The sequence below is a fragment of the Populus nigra genome, chromosome 8 (assembly GCF_951802175.1).
Source record: "Populus nigra chromosome 8, ddPopNigr1.1, whole genome shotgun sequence".
Taxonomy (NCBI): domain Eukaryota; kingdom Viridiplantae; phylum Streptophyta; class Magnoliopsida; order Malpighiales; family Salicaceae; genus Populus; species Populus nigra.
The window spans coordinates 15,758,498-15,771,510 of record NC_084859.1 but is presented as its reverse complement, the minus strand read 5'-3'; the positions used below and the strand labels follow the sequence as shown (position 1 = coordinate 15,771,510).

The 13,013-nt window shown below is 33.7% G+C and overlaps 3 protein-coding genes across 4 annotated transcripts; all 3 read right to left on the bottom strand.

Moving 5' to 3' along the window:
- Positions 1 to 1,609: 1,609 nt before the first annotated feature.
- LOC133701173 (uncharacterized) lies at positions 1,610 to 3,461 on the bottom strand. The gene is made up of 4 exons (XM_062125003.1): positions 3,232 to 3,461; positions 2,226 to 2,417; positions 1,978 to 2,126; positions 1,610 to 1,758 (listed from the first exon to the last, which is right to left on the bottom strand). Exons 2-4 carry the CDS (start codon positions 2,349 to 2,351, stop codon positions 1,716 to 1,718), a joined length of 318 nt encoding a protein of 105 aa, XP_061980987.1. The 5' UTR covers positions 2,352 to 2,417; positions 3,232 to 3,461; the 3' UTR covers positions 1,610 to 1,715.
- Positions 3,462 to 4,905: 1,444 nt separating this feature from the next.
- On the bottom strand, positions 4,906 to 8,599 carry LOC133700665 (protein trichome birefringence-like 23). 2 transcript variants are annotated; one of them, XM_062124259.1, is made up of 3 exons: positions 8,065 to 8,599; positions 7,337 to 7,626; positions 4,906 to 6,000 (listed from the first exon to the last, which is right to left on the bottom strand). In XM_062124259.1, the coding sequence occupies exons 1-3, from the start codon at positions 8,399 to 8,401 to the stop codon at positions 5,227 to 5,229; spliced, it is 1,401 nt and encodes a 466-aa protein (XP_061980243.1). In that variant the 5' UTR covers positions 8,402 to 8,599; the 3' UTR covers positions 4,906 to 5,226. The 2 variants fall into 2 exon arrangements, with proteins under 2 accessions (XP_061980243.1, XP_061980244.1); XM_062124260.1 differs by having other exon boundaries at positions 7,337 to 7,614.
- A 2,397-nt stretch (positions 8,600 to 10,996) lies between these two features.
- Positions 10,997 to 12,597, bottom strand: LOC133701395 (uncharacterized). The gene is made up of 3 exons (XM_062125299.1): positions 12,424 to 12,597; positions 12,112 to 12,335; positions 10,997 to 11,354 (listed from the first exon to the last, which is right to left on the bottom strand). Exons 1-3 carry the CDS (start codon positions 12,580 to 12,582, stop codon positions 11,297 to 11,299), a joined length of 441 nt encoding a protein of 146 aa, XP_061981283.1. The 5' UTR covers positions 12,583 to 12,597; the 3' UTR covers positions 10,997 to 11,296.
- Positions 12,598 to 13,013: the final 416 nt, after the last annotated feature.

Genomic DNA, 13,013 nt, shown 5'->3' with positions numbered 1-13,013 from the left:
GACCGGTAACAGGGGATTGTGTGATTTTATTTTTTAAAAACAATTACCATAAAAAGTAATGACGTCATCAGCATGAAAGAAATTGGTCTCCATGTTTTTAGTGGAACAGAGCACAATAATATTGAATGTTTAAAAAGGGTCACCAATGGAAGCCATGCGAACCCCCTTTCTTTCATGCTGATGACGTCCTTTGTGTAGTGCCAGGTGGGGTGGCAACAGGGGATTGGAGGCACATACAATATCTGGGTATCTTGAAACTGGTACAAATTACATATACAGACCCGTTTGAATTGGATGGGATTATGGGAAGGCCATGCTTATACATGGAGGTTCGATTGTTTTCATTAAAATTATTGCCATAACAATTTTTCAATACATGGAACATCATCTATTCATATTGTAGAAAAATGAATTGTGAAATTTGGATCAACAAGCTCCTGCTCTCATGCCGATCCAAACCAGCTACAACACCTGCAGAATCTACCTCCAATCCCACCCTTCAACAACCCTTACTCCTAGCAAAAGCAAGCCCATAATTCCACATGCAGATCTCAACAGACCCCTAAGTTTTAATAGCGTTGTCTATCATCGTGTGCGTGTGTGTATAAAAAGGTGCAAATCTTAATGGATTCTGATTAAAGATTCACCATTCATGGCATCGATGTGAATAGTCTAGTCGATAACCGGGGCATCTGGGATCGAGAAATTACTATAACATGGACAATAATTACGCTTGATTATCTCCTTAGCTCCGGTCATAATGTTGATGAAATCAAGGTAAAGCCAAATATGTGGCTAATGTGACTGAAATTAAGGCCGATGAACTGGTTGTATTCACAAGCAGTTAAGCCATCATTGTTCCATGGTAGACTACTTAAGACGGAGATGGGCACGTAAAACCAGCATATTAGTTATGGGCGAAAATCAAGGCAAGAATATTCAAATTAGAAACACGCAGGGCCACCTGAGTTAAGTCAATCACGGAGAAATATGGCAGTGAAAGAATCATCTTCAGAATAAACACCAACAATGCATGAACAGACTTGGAGATAAAAAGTACAGAGAAGTACACGAGAGAGTAACAACTTAGACTGATTCCCAGGGTCAGCAACAGCAATCATGGTAAATACAAGGCGGACTGCACTAAGCAGTAACCCAACGACAAATACCAGTCTACTTACACCGAGATTTACCCCGTTTTCAGCAGCTTTTGTTGATGCCTTCTCAAAACTCAGTTAATTCAATAATACAAAGAAACTTGTTCAAGTCGTTTAATGCAGCATCACGTGAAAGTGGAAGCCAAATAATGAATTCTTCTTTTTGAATGAAAAAACTGTATGAGAACCAAGTCTTGTTACATTGGAATTAAAATTCAGCAACTTGATCCTGTTTCAGGAACACCATATCATTGTTTTAGATAATAACCTATATCAGTTTAAACTACTTAAAGAACCGTAACCAGCATGGATAAGGCCTGACTATAAAGTGGTGTAATCCCCAATACTGATAGCAGTCATTTTCCTTATCGATGGCTATGCCAATGCTATTAGTCTGCCTATATTTCTTAACTGGCACAAACAATTCTAGAAGCATAAAACAAATGGCAACATTTGGTTAGAAAATAGAGATGTATACCCTCTAATGCAGTTGGGGCTAGAAGCTTGTGAAATGAGACATTCAAATATAAGTACAAACAGTATTTAACATCTGACAAATCAATTGTAGCCCTTCCCAAGGCAGTTTAGACAGCGCTGTACTCTGCAATAGATAAGAAAGCCATCAATCAAAGCAATGCACAAGCATAATAAGCAGCAATATGAAAACTAGAATTACTTGCAACATAAAAGTTTCACATTAGCACTTCACAGGTTCACATTGCCAGACAAGTCAATCACCCAAGTAAATTCTAAAGCAGTGATGCCAAACCCAATAGCAAACCAAGAATCTATGCATAACAAACAACGAACAACAACTAACCTGTTACCATCACAAGTAGGGCAAAGGCAAGGATTGATAGCAACAGGGTCGTACAAAGGTGACCAGTGTATGCTAGCATTCCCTTTGCACAGCTTGCATATGTAAAACCCCTTTCCTCTACAAGCCCCACAAGGCAACGCAACTCTTCTCTATTAAAAAAAGAAGACAGGAAAAGGAATTCAGAAAGACAGCTCTCAAACAAATAATGATAGTAATGGTAAAATTAAGGTTCTTATTCCTGAATTAACCAGTTTGAGATCAGTGGCAAAACGAAGTGCGTTAACAGCAATAGAGGAAGTGATGTTGAGAGCAAGTACGCCACCCAAGATGATGGCAGTGCCAGTTACAAGTGTGCGCAGTGGCTTTGGAATCATCTTTTACAGTGTGGAGGTTTTTACAGCAGATTGTTCACACCTATGAGCTCAGCATCCCTTGATCTTCTGATGACCAAAACAAAGTAGAATAATCGTTGGACAGGCCACAAATATGCACAGGTGAAAACACAGGTCACAATGAAAAGGCAATCATTGAATTTAGCAAAATAATTACCTGAAATGACTATTTAAATATAAAAGCAACAGCAATGAGCCTGCTCATATCATTTTCTTTAAGATTATACCTCATGAAATAAAAGTATCGCTACCGTTCTCATATCCTAAGTAAAGGGAATTAAACCTGTAGGAGGCATTTGCACTACATGCAAGCCCAAATGAAGCCATAAACTCACATTTGCTAAAAAGTCGGCACCATGCACACATCAAAGAACAGACAACTCTATGTAACCTCCCAGTTTCCAGTTAGCCTCTAACTGGGCCAAATAAACATCACCAAGGCCACTCCTACAAACTCCACAAAACCGAATTAAAAATAGCAGAAAAAATTGAGCTCAACCTCTACCTTCTTGAAACAACACTAGCATGCTAATCTCAACAGCCCACAGCTCTGCCTTCATAAAAGTGCTTACGACTATGTTCATACCAAAACCACCAATTCCCTGGCCATTCTCAATCTTTCATCCCAAAAAAACACCACCAAGACTTCCAAATCATAATCCCAATTATATTAGGTCACTCCAAAACTAAAAAACATTACAAGCAAAACCCTTAGTTAAGTTATGCACGGTCTGACTAATTAAGGTTTTTTAACACCAAGGAGGTAATGGGAAAAGGAATAAAAGAAAAACCCAGGGACAGACAAGCATATATAAATCAAGAAATTGTGTAAAACAAAGAAGGGAGATAAGAAAATACTTACTTGGATTCTTTTTCAGACTTCAATGGGGGTAACTGAGCAAGGATTCGGTGACGTAAAAGGAAGGTGGAGAGGGATGGATGAGACAAGAAGCGAAATTGAGAAGGCAACACTCCAACAGACAAACAGAGGAAGAGATATGGCGAAATTGTTTACATATGATAATAATTTACAATAAAACATACTTAAGAGGATAACAAGGCGAGATTTTAACCATAAGAGCAAAAGTAAAACATTTATTGTCGTGTAAGAATATAGTTTTCTCAGAATCATACACGACATTGAAGGGTACAATAAAGGTATTTATTATTTACAAACATTTAATTACCAACTTATCCATTAACTAGATAAGAAAAAAAATAATCCATTTGGTTACTTACATCATCACACAAAACCGATTATAGTCATATCATATCTTTGTTGGCTTTACCATATGTTGATAATTTGATATATAAGGCTTTATTTAGTATAACTTATGAAAATTGACTTCCGATTTTGAATCATACTTTAAAATATTACTTTTCTTAACTTAAGAATAAATAATTAAAAATAAATTACTTAATATCACAATCATTGACATTATAAATTTATTTAGCAAAAAACATGAAAATTAATTTCTTCAATAAAGAAAAATCCATGAATTAGAATCAATAAATTAGACGTTGAGGTTTTTAACTTTTTATTAAATTAAATTTTTTACTAAAAGTTACAACTTTATTATTTAAAACAGATGTTATTTATAAACAAAACAGACTTTTTTTAGTTAATTTTTAAAAAAAAAACACTTAAATTAATTTTCAAAAAATATAATTCCAATAGCCTAAATCAGGTTACCTGATAATTTCAGCGCACAAGAGTTTGCCACGTACAGCATTTGGCATCATATTTTAGCTCAATTCTTCAACTTAAAATAGTTAATGACTAGGTAAATGGTGGTGCTGTGGTTAATTTTTTGTTAATATAAAAAAAATATAATGTGATATCAATGTTTCAAAATAACTAAATAAAATTTAAAATTTTAGTAAAGAAAAAAAAATTGTATGTGCTCTCACAGTAATAACCTGAAAAACAAACAAAAACAAAAAATAATGAACCATTAAACTTATTGGATATTGTTTACGTGCTTCTAAACTTATTTTATTTTATTTCTAAAATTATTATGTTGGCTCTAATAATACTCAATAATTACCAAATAATCAAATATATAAAAAAAACCTTTCATAAAAGAAAATATCGTTACATTTCAAGGACAATGAAATAATTTAATTAAACCCATTAACCAAAGCTTAATGTTTTTCTTGTTGTCAATGGTAATAAGGTAATTATACTGTGTAATAAAAAAAAAACAATAACTCTATTCTTCTTTATAATAACCAATAACCAATGAATCGCATGAAAAAAGAAAAACCTCAGACTCTAAAACAAAGCCAACTCATTTTTCCGATCAAGAGCAAAATCATAGTTTCAAATTTTCAATGAAACACCAAGTCTTTTATTATAATTATAATGTTAGTCCCTTGATTTTAGTTCAAAGTAATTGGATACCGTGCCCTGACCGGAAGATAACACTTGACTGCCAAATAATAAACAAAACCATTTTTTTAAAAATAAATAAATAATAATAAACCAAACCAAAATTTTAAAAATAAATAAATAAACAAAGGAACGAGACCCGGATTGAATATCAAGAAGTGGAGATCTTGTATGAAGCAATGATGAATAACCAGGGCATTTGGGATCAATATTATTGTCGATACAAATAACGTGGACTAAAATTAAGCCTTACTATCTCCTCCTCCGCAGTCTCAGTAGCTGAAATTTTTGTTGGCTGAATGGTTGATGGACTCCAGGTAAAGCAGATATACGGCAAATGCAAATGACAATGAAGGCCACGGACCGCGGGAGTATATACAAGCAGGGAGGCGCTCCAAAGCTCACATAACCAAAAAATGTAGAAGAATATGGCACATATTAATCATCTACTGCTAGCTAATCGTCTCAACCATTTATAGCCATCTCCATTATCACATCATTCCAGTAGTCAATAGGCCCAGGTAAACACCAATGTAAACAATCATTCTGAACTTTCGCATTTTTGTCCTGCGCGAATGGATGAAACTGCCTGTATGGACCCGGATGGCCATCCGGCCTTGATAGCAAGAGATTTGTGAAATCGAGGAGTTTAAGATTTACCCCATTTTCAGCAGCTTTCGCAGATGCCTTCTCAAACTCGGCTAATTCAACAGTACGCAAAATCTTGTTCAGGTCCTTAAGCTCAATCTCACCTTCTTTAGCTGGTGTTGTTTTCGTACAGTTCCCTCCATTGTGCCATTCTCCATTCTCAAAATGATCTGGTGTTGATGTCCTGAAAAAGATCAATCCCTTGTGTTTGGATGTTGCGATGAAGTTCATTGCATACCTAAGCGCTTTCTCATAAGCAAAGACAAATCCCTTCTCTGTCAAGTTCTTTCCAGGACATATATGGCAGCCCACCACTGTGTCATTCTCATGGTAGATAGCAGCTTTAAGGAACCATTTTCCAGTAGAGATTATCATGTAATCCAAGCCCCGGTAGAGATTTGTCCAGTTCGTGTCAAGTTTGTCAAGCTGCAACTGAACTTCAGATGTTGAAACACCATCATTATCTTCAAAGATGGCAGCTTTTACAAGGAAAGGAGACCAGATGTTCGATATGGTAAAGTTGTGAGAAGGAAAGTGCCATCTTTTTGATTTGTACTCCTCATCATGGTAAACTTCAACTGCTTGCTCAACCTGCAGGATCATATAGTTAAATCTAGTAATCTTTTCCTTTTGCCTATTTATGATCACCATAATCACCAAAAGAAACGGTACACTCGTAGTACCCTCATTCAACAACGGTTAACATACCTTAGCATGCACTAATTAGCGGAAGGAACATTTTAGGTCACAATAATAACTGAAAAAATGCAGCTTCATGCCTCACAAGAGTGCAGGGCCAGTGGTGGAGGCACTGAGTATCACAAGATTTCATAGTAAAAATGGTCGTGGAGCATAAATGTGCTGAGATGACTGGAGAAAGCTCGAAGTGATTCAGGAAAATGAAGATTTAAGTACCCGCATATTGTGACAGAACACTCATAGTAGCTTTTGCACATTTCTAACTAAGAAATCAATTCTGATTAACCTTCACCTTGGAAACATGATGAATCATATTTGTCACAGCAATTTCACTAGCCAGCCACATTATAAGGCCCTTGTATATGTGTGCATCAAATTCTTTCGATAACTTTGTAAATGGTGCATCATGCAATTTGCAAAAGCATTATAACAACACTGTTGGTATAAAAAAAACCTAACACGAAGCAGAGTAAATAAATTATGCATGTCATGAGCTAGGAAAACAACCTCGTGAACTAAAAAACAAAGCGTTCAGCTCCTTATGATTTGTCCAGTGAAGTACTAAAATAATCTTGTTAAATTTACTAAACAAACCAGAATCCAGTAGTCACAGAGCATAATGAATATGCATCTTCAAACCAAAAAGAGCAAAAAAAAAAAAGTACACTACACAAAGGACCTGCAGAGACACTATTATGATGACAAAATGCTTGATTTGTTCAATGATTTTGTTAGCATTCATGAAATGATTGAAGATGAAGATGATGCTCATTTACAGATCAAACAAAAGATAATGTCAGGCAATGAAAATGCAACCAAATATCCAAATACAAAGTTCTAACAGCAGCCCAGTGGCCAATAGCAGACACCAAGATCAATGATTTGATGAAATTTTTAGCAAAGGCCACCTACTAATGGAATATTCATGGGAACAAATCACCAGGAAAAAAACAAGGAACTGAATGTCCATAAAAAATGTCAGAATTGAACCAGTATTAACAGATCTAGGCATCATCTCGCAAACTATAGTATAAACCTTTCATGAGAATTGAAAGCAGTGAAACAGAAAACAGTTTATCTGTGTCAATTCTGCTTCGGTCAACTACATGTTTGTTCTGCTCAATATAAATATCATGGTAGATCGGAAAGGCCCAGCAAGGAAAAATGTAAATGTAGTTCAGTGGTCCAAAGCCAAAATTCAAATTGTTTAAGCAATCCCAAAACTTACAGTTGACAGAATGCATAGCAATGACTGTACATGGTTGCGAGATATTGAATCACCAATCAATGCCCATCTTTTGTTCCTCATCACCTCAAGAAACCTTTGAGCATTAAATGGAGGTAACTGGCAGTCTCGCGGATTCCACCTCCAGAATAGATAGCCAGAATCTGTTCGTCCATTCCTCATGCAATTCTGATGACCTTCAATCAAGGAGCAACTGGAATTTGTGTACATTGGTCCCGATGGATTGGGAATCCAATCCCCGGTGAAAAGATCACACTTTCCTGCATTAAGTTCTTTAAAACCAAAGTTCAGTCTCAACAAAATCTGTAAAGAGAGGTTTCATGGAAAGTAAAAGAGCGTTAATCTCCAAAACACGTACTAATAGATTCATTTATCAAACATGCAGCTAGAACAATATCAATGAGCCCTCAATTGAACAAAAAAAGAGCAATTAATCATGCAACACTAAACCAAGGCCACCATAAATATTCCAGCATTCAATATAGCAACAACCGAACTGTGACAAAACCCACCAAAGTTTCAATCTTGCAAATCACAAGAACTATTTATAGCACTTAGATCTCTCATAGGGCACCCGGAGAAGAATACCTTTCTCAAAAGCAAGTCACTTCACTCCCAGGTCATCCAATTTTCATGTACATTGATAGCAAAAGCGGAAAAAGAAAAGATCTCTAAGAACAAAACAACTCAAATTTGCTAAAAAGATTTACCCTTTTGAAGTGTCTCGTCGTCAGGTTCTTGTAAATCAGCAGATAGAGAATCCTTTGAGGTATTCGCAGAAGAAGTTGGCTTTGGGATATCAGCAGCAAGAGGTGGCTTTGGAATATCAACAGTAACGGGTGGTGGTTTTGAGATATCAACAGAAGAAACAGGTTCCTTTGACAATTCAGTGCTATCAGCAATGGCTGTTTCTATATTTGATTCAAAACTTGAGGATTGATAGAAAAGGAGTCTAAATGCAGAACCCAATAAGAGAGTTGCAATTGCTAGCTTAAATATCCAGTTGTTGTACTTGTTAAGAGACTTCAACCTCCAAATCAGCTTCATTTTCTTCGCTTCTTCTTCCTTATTTCTTCAAAGCTTTAGTGATGTGAGGTGTCAGACAGTAATAAGAGTGATCAAGAAGAAGAAGACAGTGAAGTGGATCAACTAAAAGTAAGTAACCGACAAGCAATGCTAATTTATGGAAAAGACAAGGATGGTTAGAAAGAAGGAAAAACCAGAAGACGGGGATGTCAGCTGGCAGTTTTTTTTTCCTTTTCTTTTCTTTATAATTTCCCATTTTTATTTTTCTCTTAATAAGTTTATTTAAGGAAAATTTGTCATGACCTTGCTTGTATTTAAGTGCGATGATATTTTATCCTTTTTTTTTCAAAAACTACACTTTAATTTTTCCAACTTAAAATAATAATGATAATAATATGTTCTAAAATAAATCAAGATTTGAATCTCAGATAGAAAGTGATTGGGTAATAATTGTAAATGATTTGTGATTAAAATAGATAATGATTAGGAAATTGTAGTACTTAATTATTATTATTTTTCGATTGCCATTATGGATGGTAAAGTGGTGTTGGATTCCAAAATGCATTGCAGGCGACTTTCACTTTCACTTTCACTTTCACCTTAATTCAAGTGAAAGTGTGCCCTTAGCTGCCAGGATTAATGCCACCGCAAATCATGCAGGCTGCTGCTCAAGTAACCTCAGCCAACAGAACAGGAGTTTCAATGTAATGCAAATTAACACCCATTGGTCAAAATTTGAATATTTTTTTGGTTTAATAATTTTAAATATTTTAATGTGTTGATTTAAAAAATATTTTATATAAAAAATATTATTTTAATATATTTTCAAATAAAAATTATTTTAAAAATTATTGTTTAATCCTTGAGTTTTGAATATTATTACAATTACATTTCACCCTTGTTGCCCGTTGTCTCATTCAAACATTTTGATTTTTCTTTACCCCGCCAACCAACATGCGTTTAGATGAAACAATAGTCAACAAAGGTCAAGGGATTAAATATAAATTCTTCAAAAAAGAGGACTAAATTATAATAAGATTTAAAATCTAGGGACAAAAGAATAATTCGTGTATTCTCTTTGAATGCCCCAAAAGTGGACATTTCAATTTTTTATCATCTTTCTTTGCCCAATGTAAGATTCTAAAATTATTTAATTCAACGTAGTTTTTATAGTTATGATATATGAATTATTTATGTATCAATATATTTAAGTTTTAACCATTAGAATTTTGACATTTTCTAAAAAAGTAAGCACACCCATGATTCATCTTTTCCTTCTGTAGATAATAAATATTATCGATACTAAGTTAAAAAAAAAGGAAGATGCATGGAAAGTTTTTCAACTAAATCGTTTTAATCACAATTTCTTCACTTAAGTTTATTATAAATTCTTTTTTTTTAAAACCACAAAACTCATATCACAAGCTTTAGTTTAAGGTGTGTATTGAGTTTTTTTCAAACAGATGTAAAAGAAAAAAAAATCAAGAAATTAATTTTTTAATGGTAAATCAACTCATATCATATCAAGGTACTTCAAGTTATTCAAAAGTTTATGATATTAAAGAAGTTTACTTATATATTATTTTATTCCTTATTACTTTTCAATTGTTTTTTTAATAAAATTACAAAATAAAATGATATAATAGTATTATGTTGACTAAAATATAAGACCCGTTAATTATTAACAAATACTAAAAAGAATTGACTTTTCACTAAAGCAAAATTTCTAATTATTTATTTTTTAAAAAAAGATATAGCAATAAAAAAAATATTTAATTCACTATAAAAATTAAATGAAATAAAATAATAAAGCGCAAAATTGAGAAATAAAATAAATCAAGGAAAGTGTAAAAAAAATAACAATTAAAAGAATAAAAACTAAATTTTATATAGAAATTAAATGAAATAAAATATCAAGGGAATAAATAAAAAAAATAACAATAAAAAAATAAAAACCAAATTTTACATGAAAATTAAATGAAATAAAATAACAAGGCACTAAATTAGAAAATTGAAGTAAATCAAGAAAATAATTAAAAATAACAATAAAAAAATAGAGACCAAATATAATAAATAAATAATTAAAAAATAATTTTAATTTTATAAGATATTTCAAATAAAAAGATAAAAACCATATCTATAAAAATAATAAATTAATGAACTATTTTAAAAAAATTAAAAGGTTTAGCATGGAAATATATAAAAAAAAATCATTAATGCTCAACCAAAGATCCGTTGACCACTCTCTTTATCCAGACATGTGGAAGGGATGCTTAGGAGATTTCAACAACACCCTAATTTTATATAAGAATTAAATCAAAAAAATAATAACCATATTTAAAAAAAATAAAATGTTTTTAGCTTTAAATTAATTTTTTAGTATTTTTAAATCATGCTGTTATCACAAATAAATTTATAAAATAAAAAATAATTTAAATATATTTTCAATTAAAAAAAACTTTAAAAAATAATCTATCACACTCTTGAATATACAATCAATATTATCGTGGATGCATTGTCTGCTCCATTGCTTCAGGTGACACATGATGGGCAACCTTGCTCAAAAGACAAAGTCTGCTCAAGTGCCTACGCCCTAATCCACCTTGTAACCAAACGTTAACTTTTGACTGGAACTCTTCATTTAATGATCATTGAAACCTGTAGGCTTTTCGGAACAACTGTGGCGCTGCTGACCATTGACAATAACTAATCGACTTGTCGACAGAGAGGCATCCAACGTTATAAACTACGAAGTACAAGAAGATTAGATGAATACTATGCAGTTCCGTGTAAACATGAAGATGGATTTGACATTGCATCCATTGCAAAGGACTAGACACCTAATTAGGAACTCAACAAAACAAAGGCAAATAATACAGGGTTGATGACCTCAGAATCCACAACTGATCAAGGACCTTAATTACAAAGATTTCTGGGAACCTTCATGCCAAAGCCACGCTTGGCCTTCTCAACTCTGTTCAAAACAATCAGCAATCAGTACTACATCAATATACATTCAAATCCATTCCCATGAGAGCTAGCAAATGCAAACTCTTCCATAGAAGTGGCAAGAAAGGTAACACGTGCTAAAATGAGAGAGCTGCCAAACAAGAAATATTCTTCACTTCCAATATTTCAGGCCATGAACCGTTTGATGGTGATTTTATGCATATAGATCGAGGCAATTAAAAAACAAAACAAAGCAGCATCTCCTAAAAGCATATGAAAAATTTTCCTTCAATTTTCAAACATAATTTGTGTTGAAATTTTGTTCATATAGATGAACGCAAAAGATTTCCTAATTTGCTCCATCTATTCCTTTTGAGCATTTTCAGGCACATAATCCAAACATAAGCAGCGGTATTCATGATAAAATTCTCCAGATAACCACAATGGCAAGAACCTAGGACAAGAAGGGGTTGACAAAGTTGATTGACGTATATATTACAGACACTTCTTGTGACCAGTTTTAAATTAGACACTTTTTATTTACAAGAATTGCAGATTTTGAACCAGATTTTAGGAGTGACATATTTTACTTCCTCATATTGTCTATATGATAAAGCATCATTTATAGTCTGAAATCCATGATTCTAGTAACAGAAAAAACTCATTCCTGGAGGATATATAAATTTCTACTATATACATAGCTTCCATATGTTCTATAGTCTGAAAACTTGTCGGAACATTGTCTAAGAATCTTTAGTAAGCAGTCAATGAGTGGAACTTACGTGGGGGCAAGTCTGCCTAGGCCATCTAGCTCTTTGCCAGTGTCCTGGTCAAAAACTCTCCCGGAAATTTCAACGATGTAGGACTTCTCTCTCTCGGTTGGTAGTCTTCTACTGGAAAGCAGGTCAAGATCTTTCTGATGCAGCTCTCTCCCATTAATAAAGACACTAGTGTTTCCAGCAGAACAATTTTCTGGCATGGGATAATTAAATTCTTCAATGAAAGGCTGCAAAGGAAAAGAGATTCTTTGTCATGCAGAAATATTGAAGTTATCACTAAATAAAATATGTAAACTGAAGATCTCTTGATCTCACAGGAATAATGCCAAGGCAAGGTTCTCCTGTCACACCCCAGAATCCAGCTCGAACATCATACCTGATAAAGGCACATAAAGGGCAAATGTTAGTAATTTTTAGTATATAAAAAAGGCCATCTAATCTCTGATTTACATGCTTTGAGAAGAAGAAAGACATCAAACGGAAACTGCTTGGCCCTATTGCAGAGAAAAGTCTTCAACATACTATACATGATATTTATCCAGCTGCCAATTTCAGATCATAGAGGTGCTGTAAATAAGCAAGCACAGAAAAGAGCGGTACCCTTTCCTTCTTCATTTTATCATGTCTTAGCCCCTCACACTTAATGAGCCATTTTGTAATAGTATAAGGGTAACACAGGTATCTAAGTCCTATACGATACTAATGTTTAGTTTTCATCTATTCAGCACCATTTAAAATTTACGAACACTATGCTGCGTGCACAAGTAATGCAACAGACAAGAAGCAAGAGAGTGTGAATACTAACCAGTAATCTCAGGCTGAATTGGCCCAGCGAGCTTTTCAGCCTTTTGACCATACAATCCGGAATGGGTTTACCATTAATTATAACATTAAGTTTCTCATTA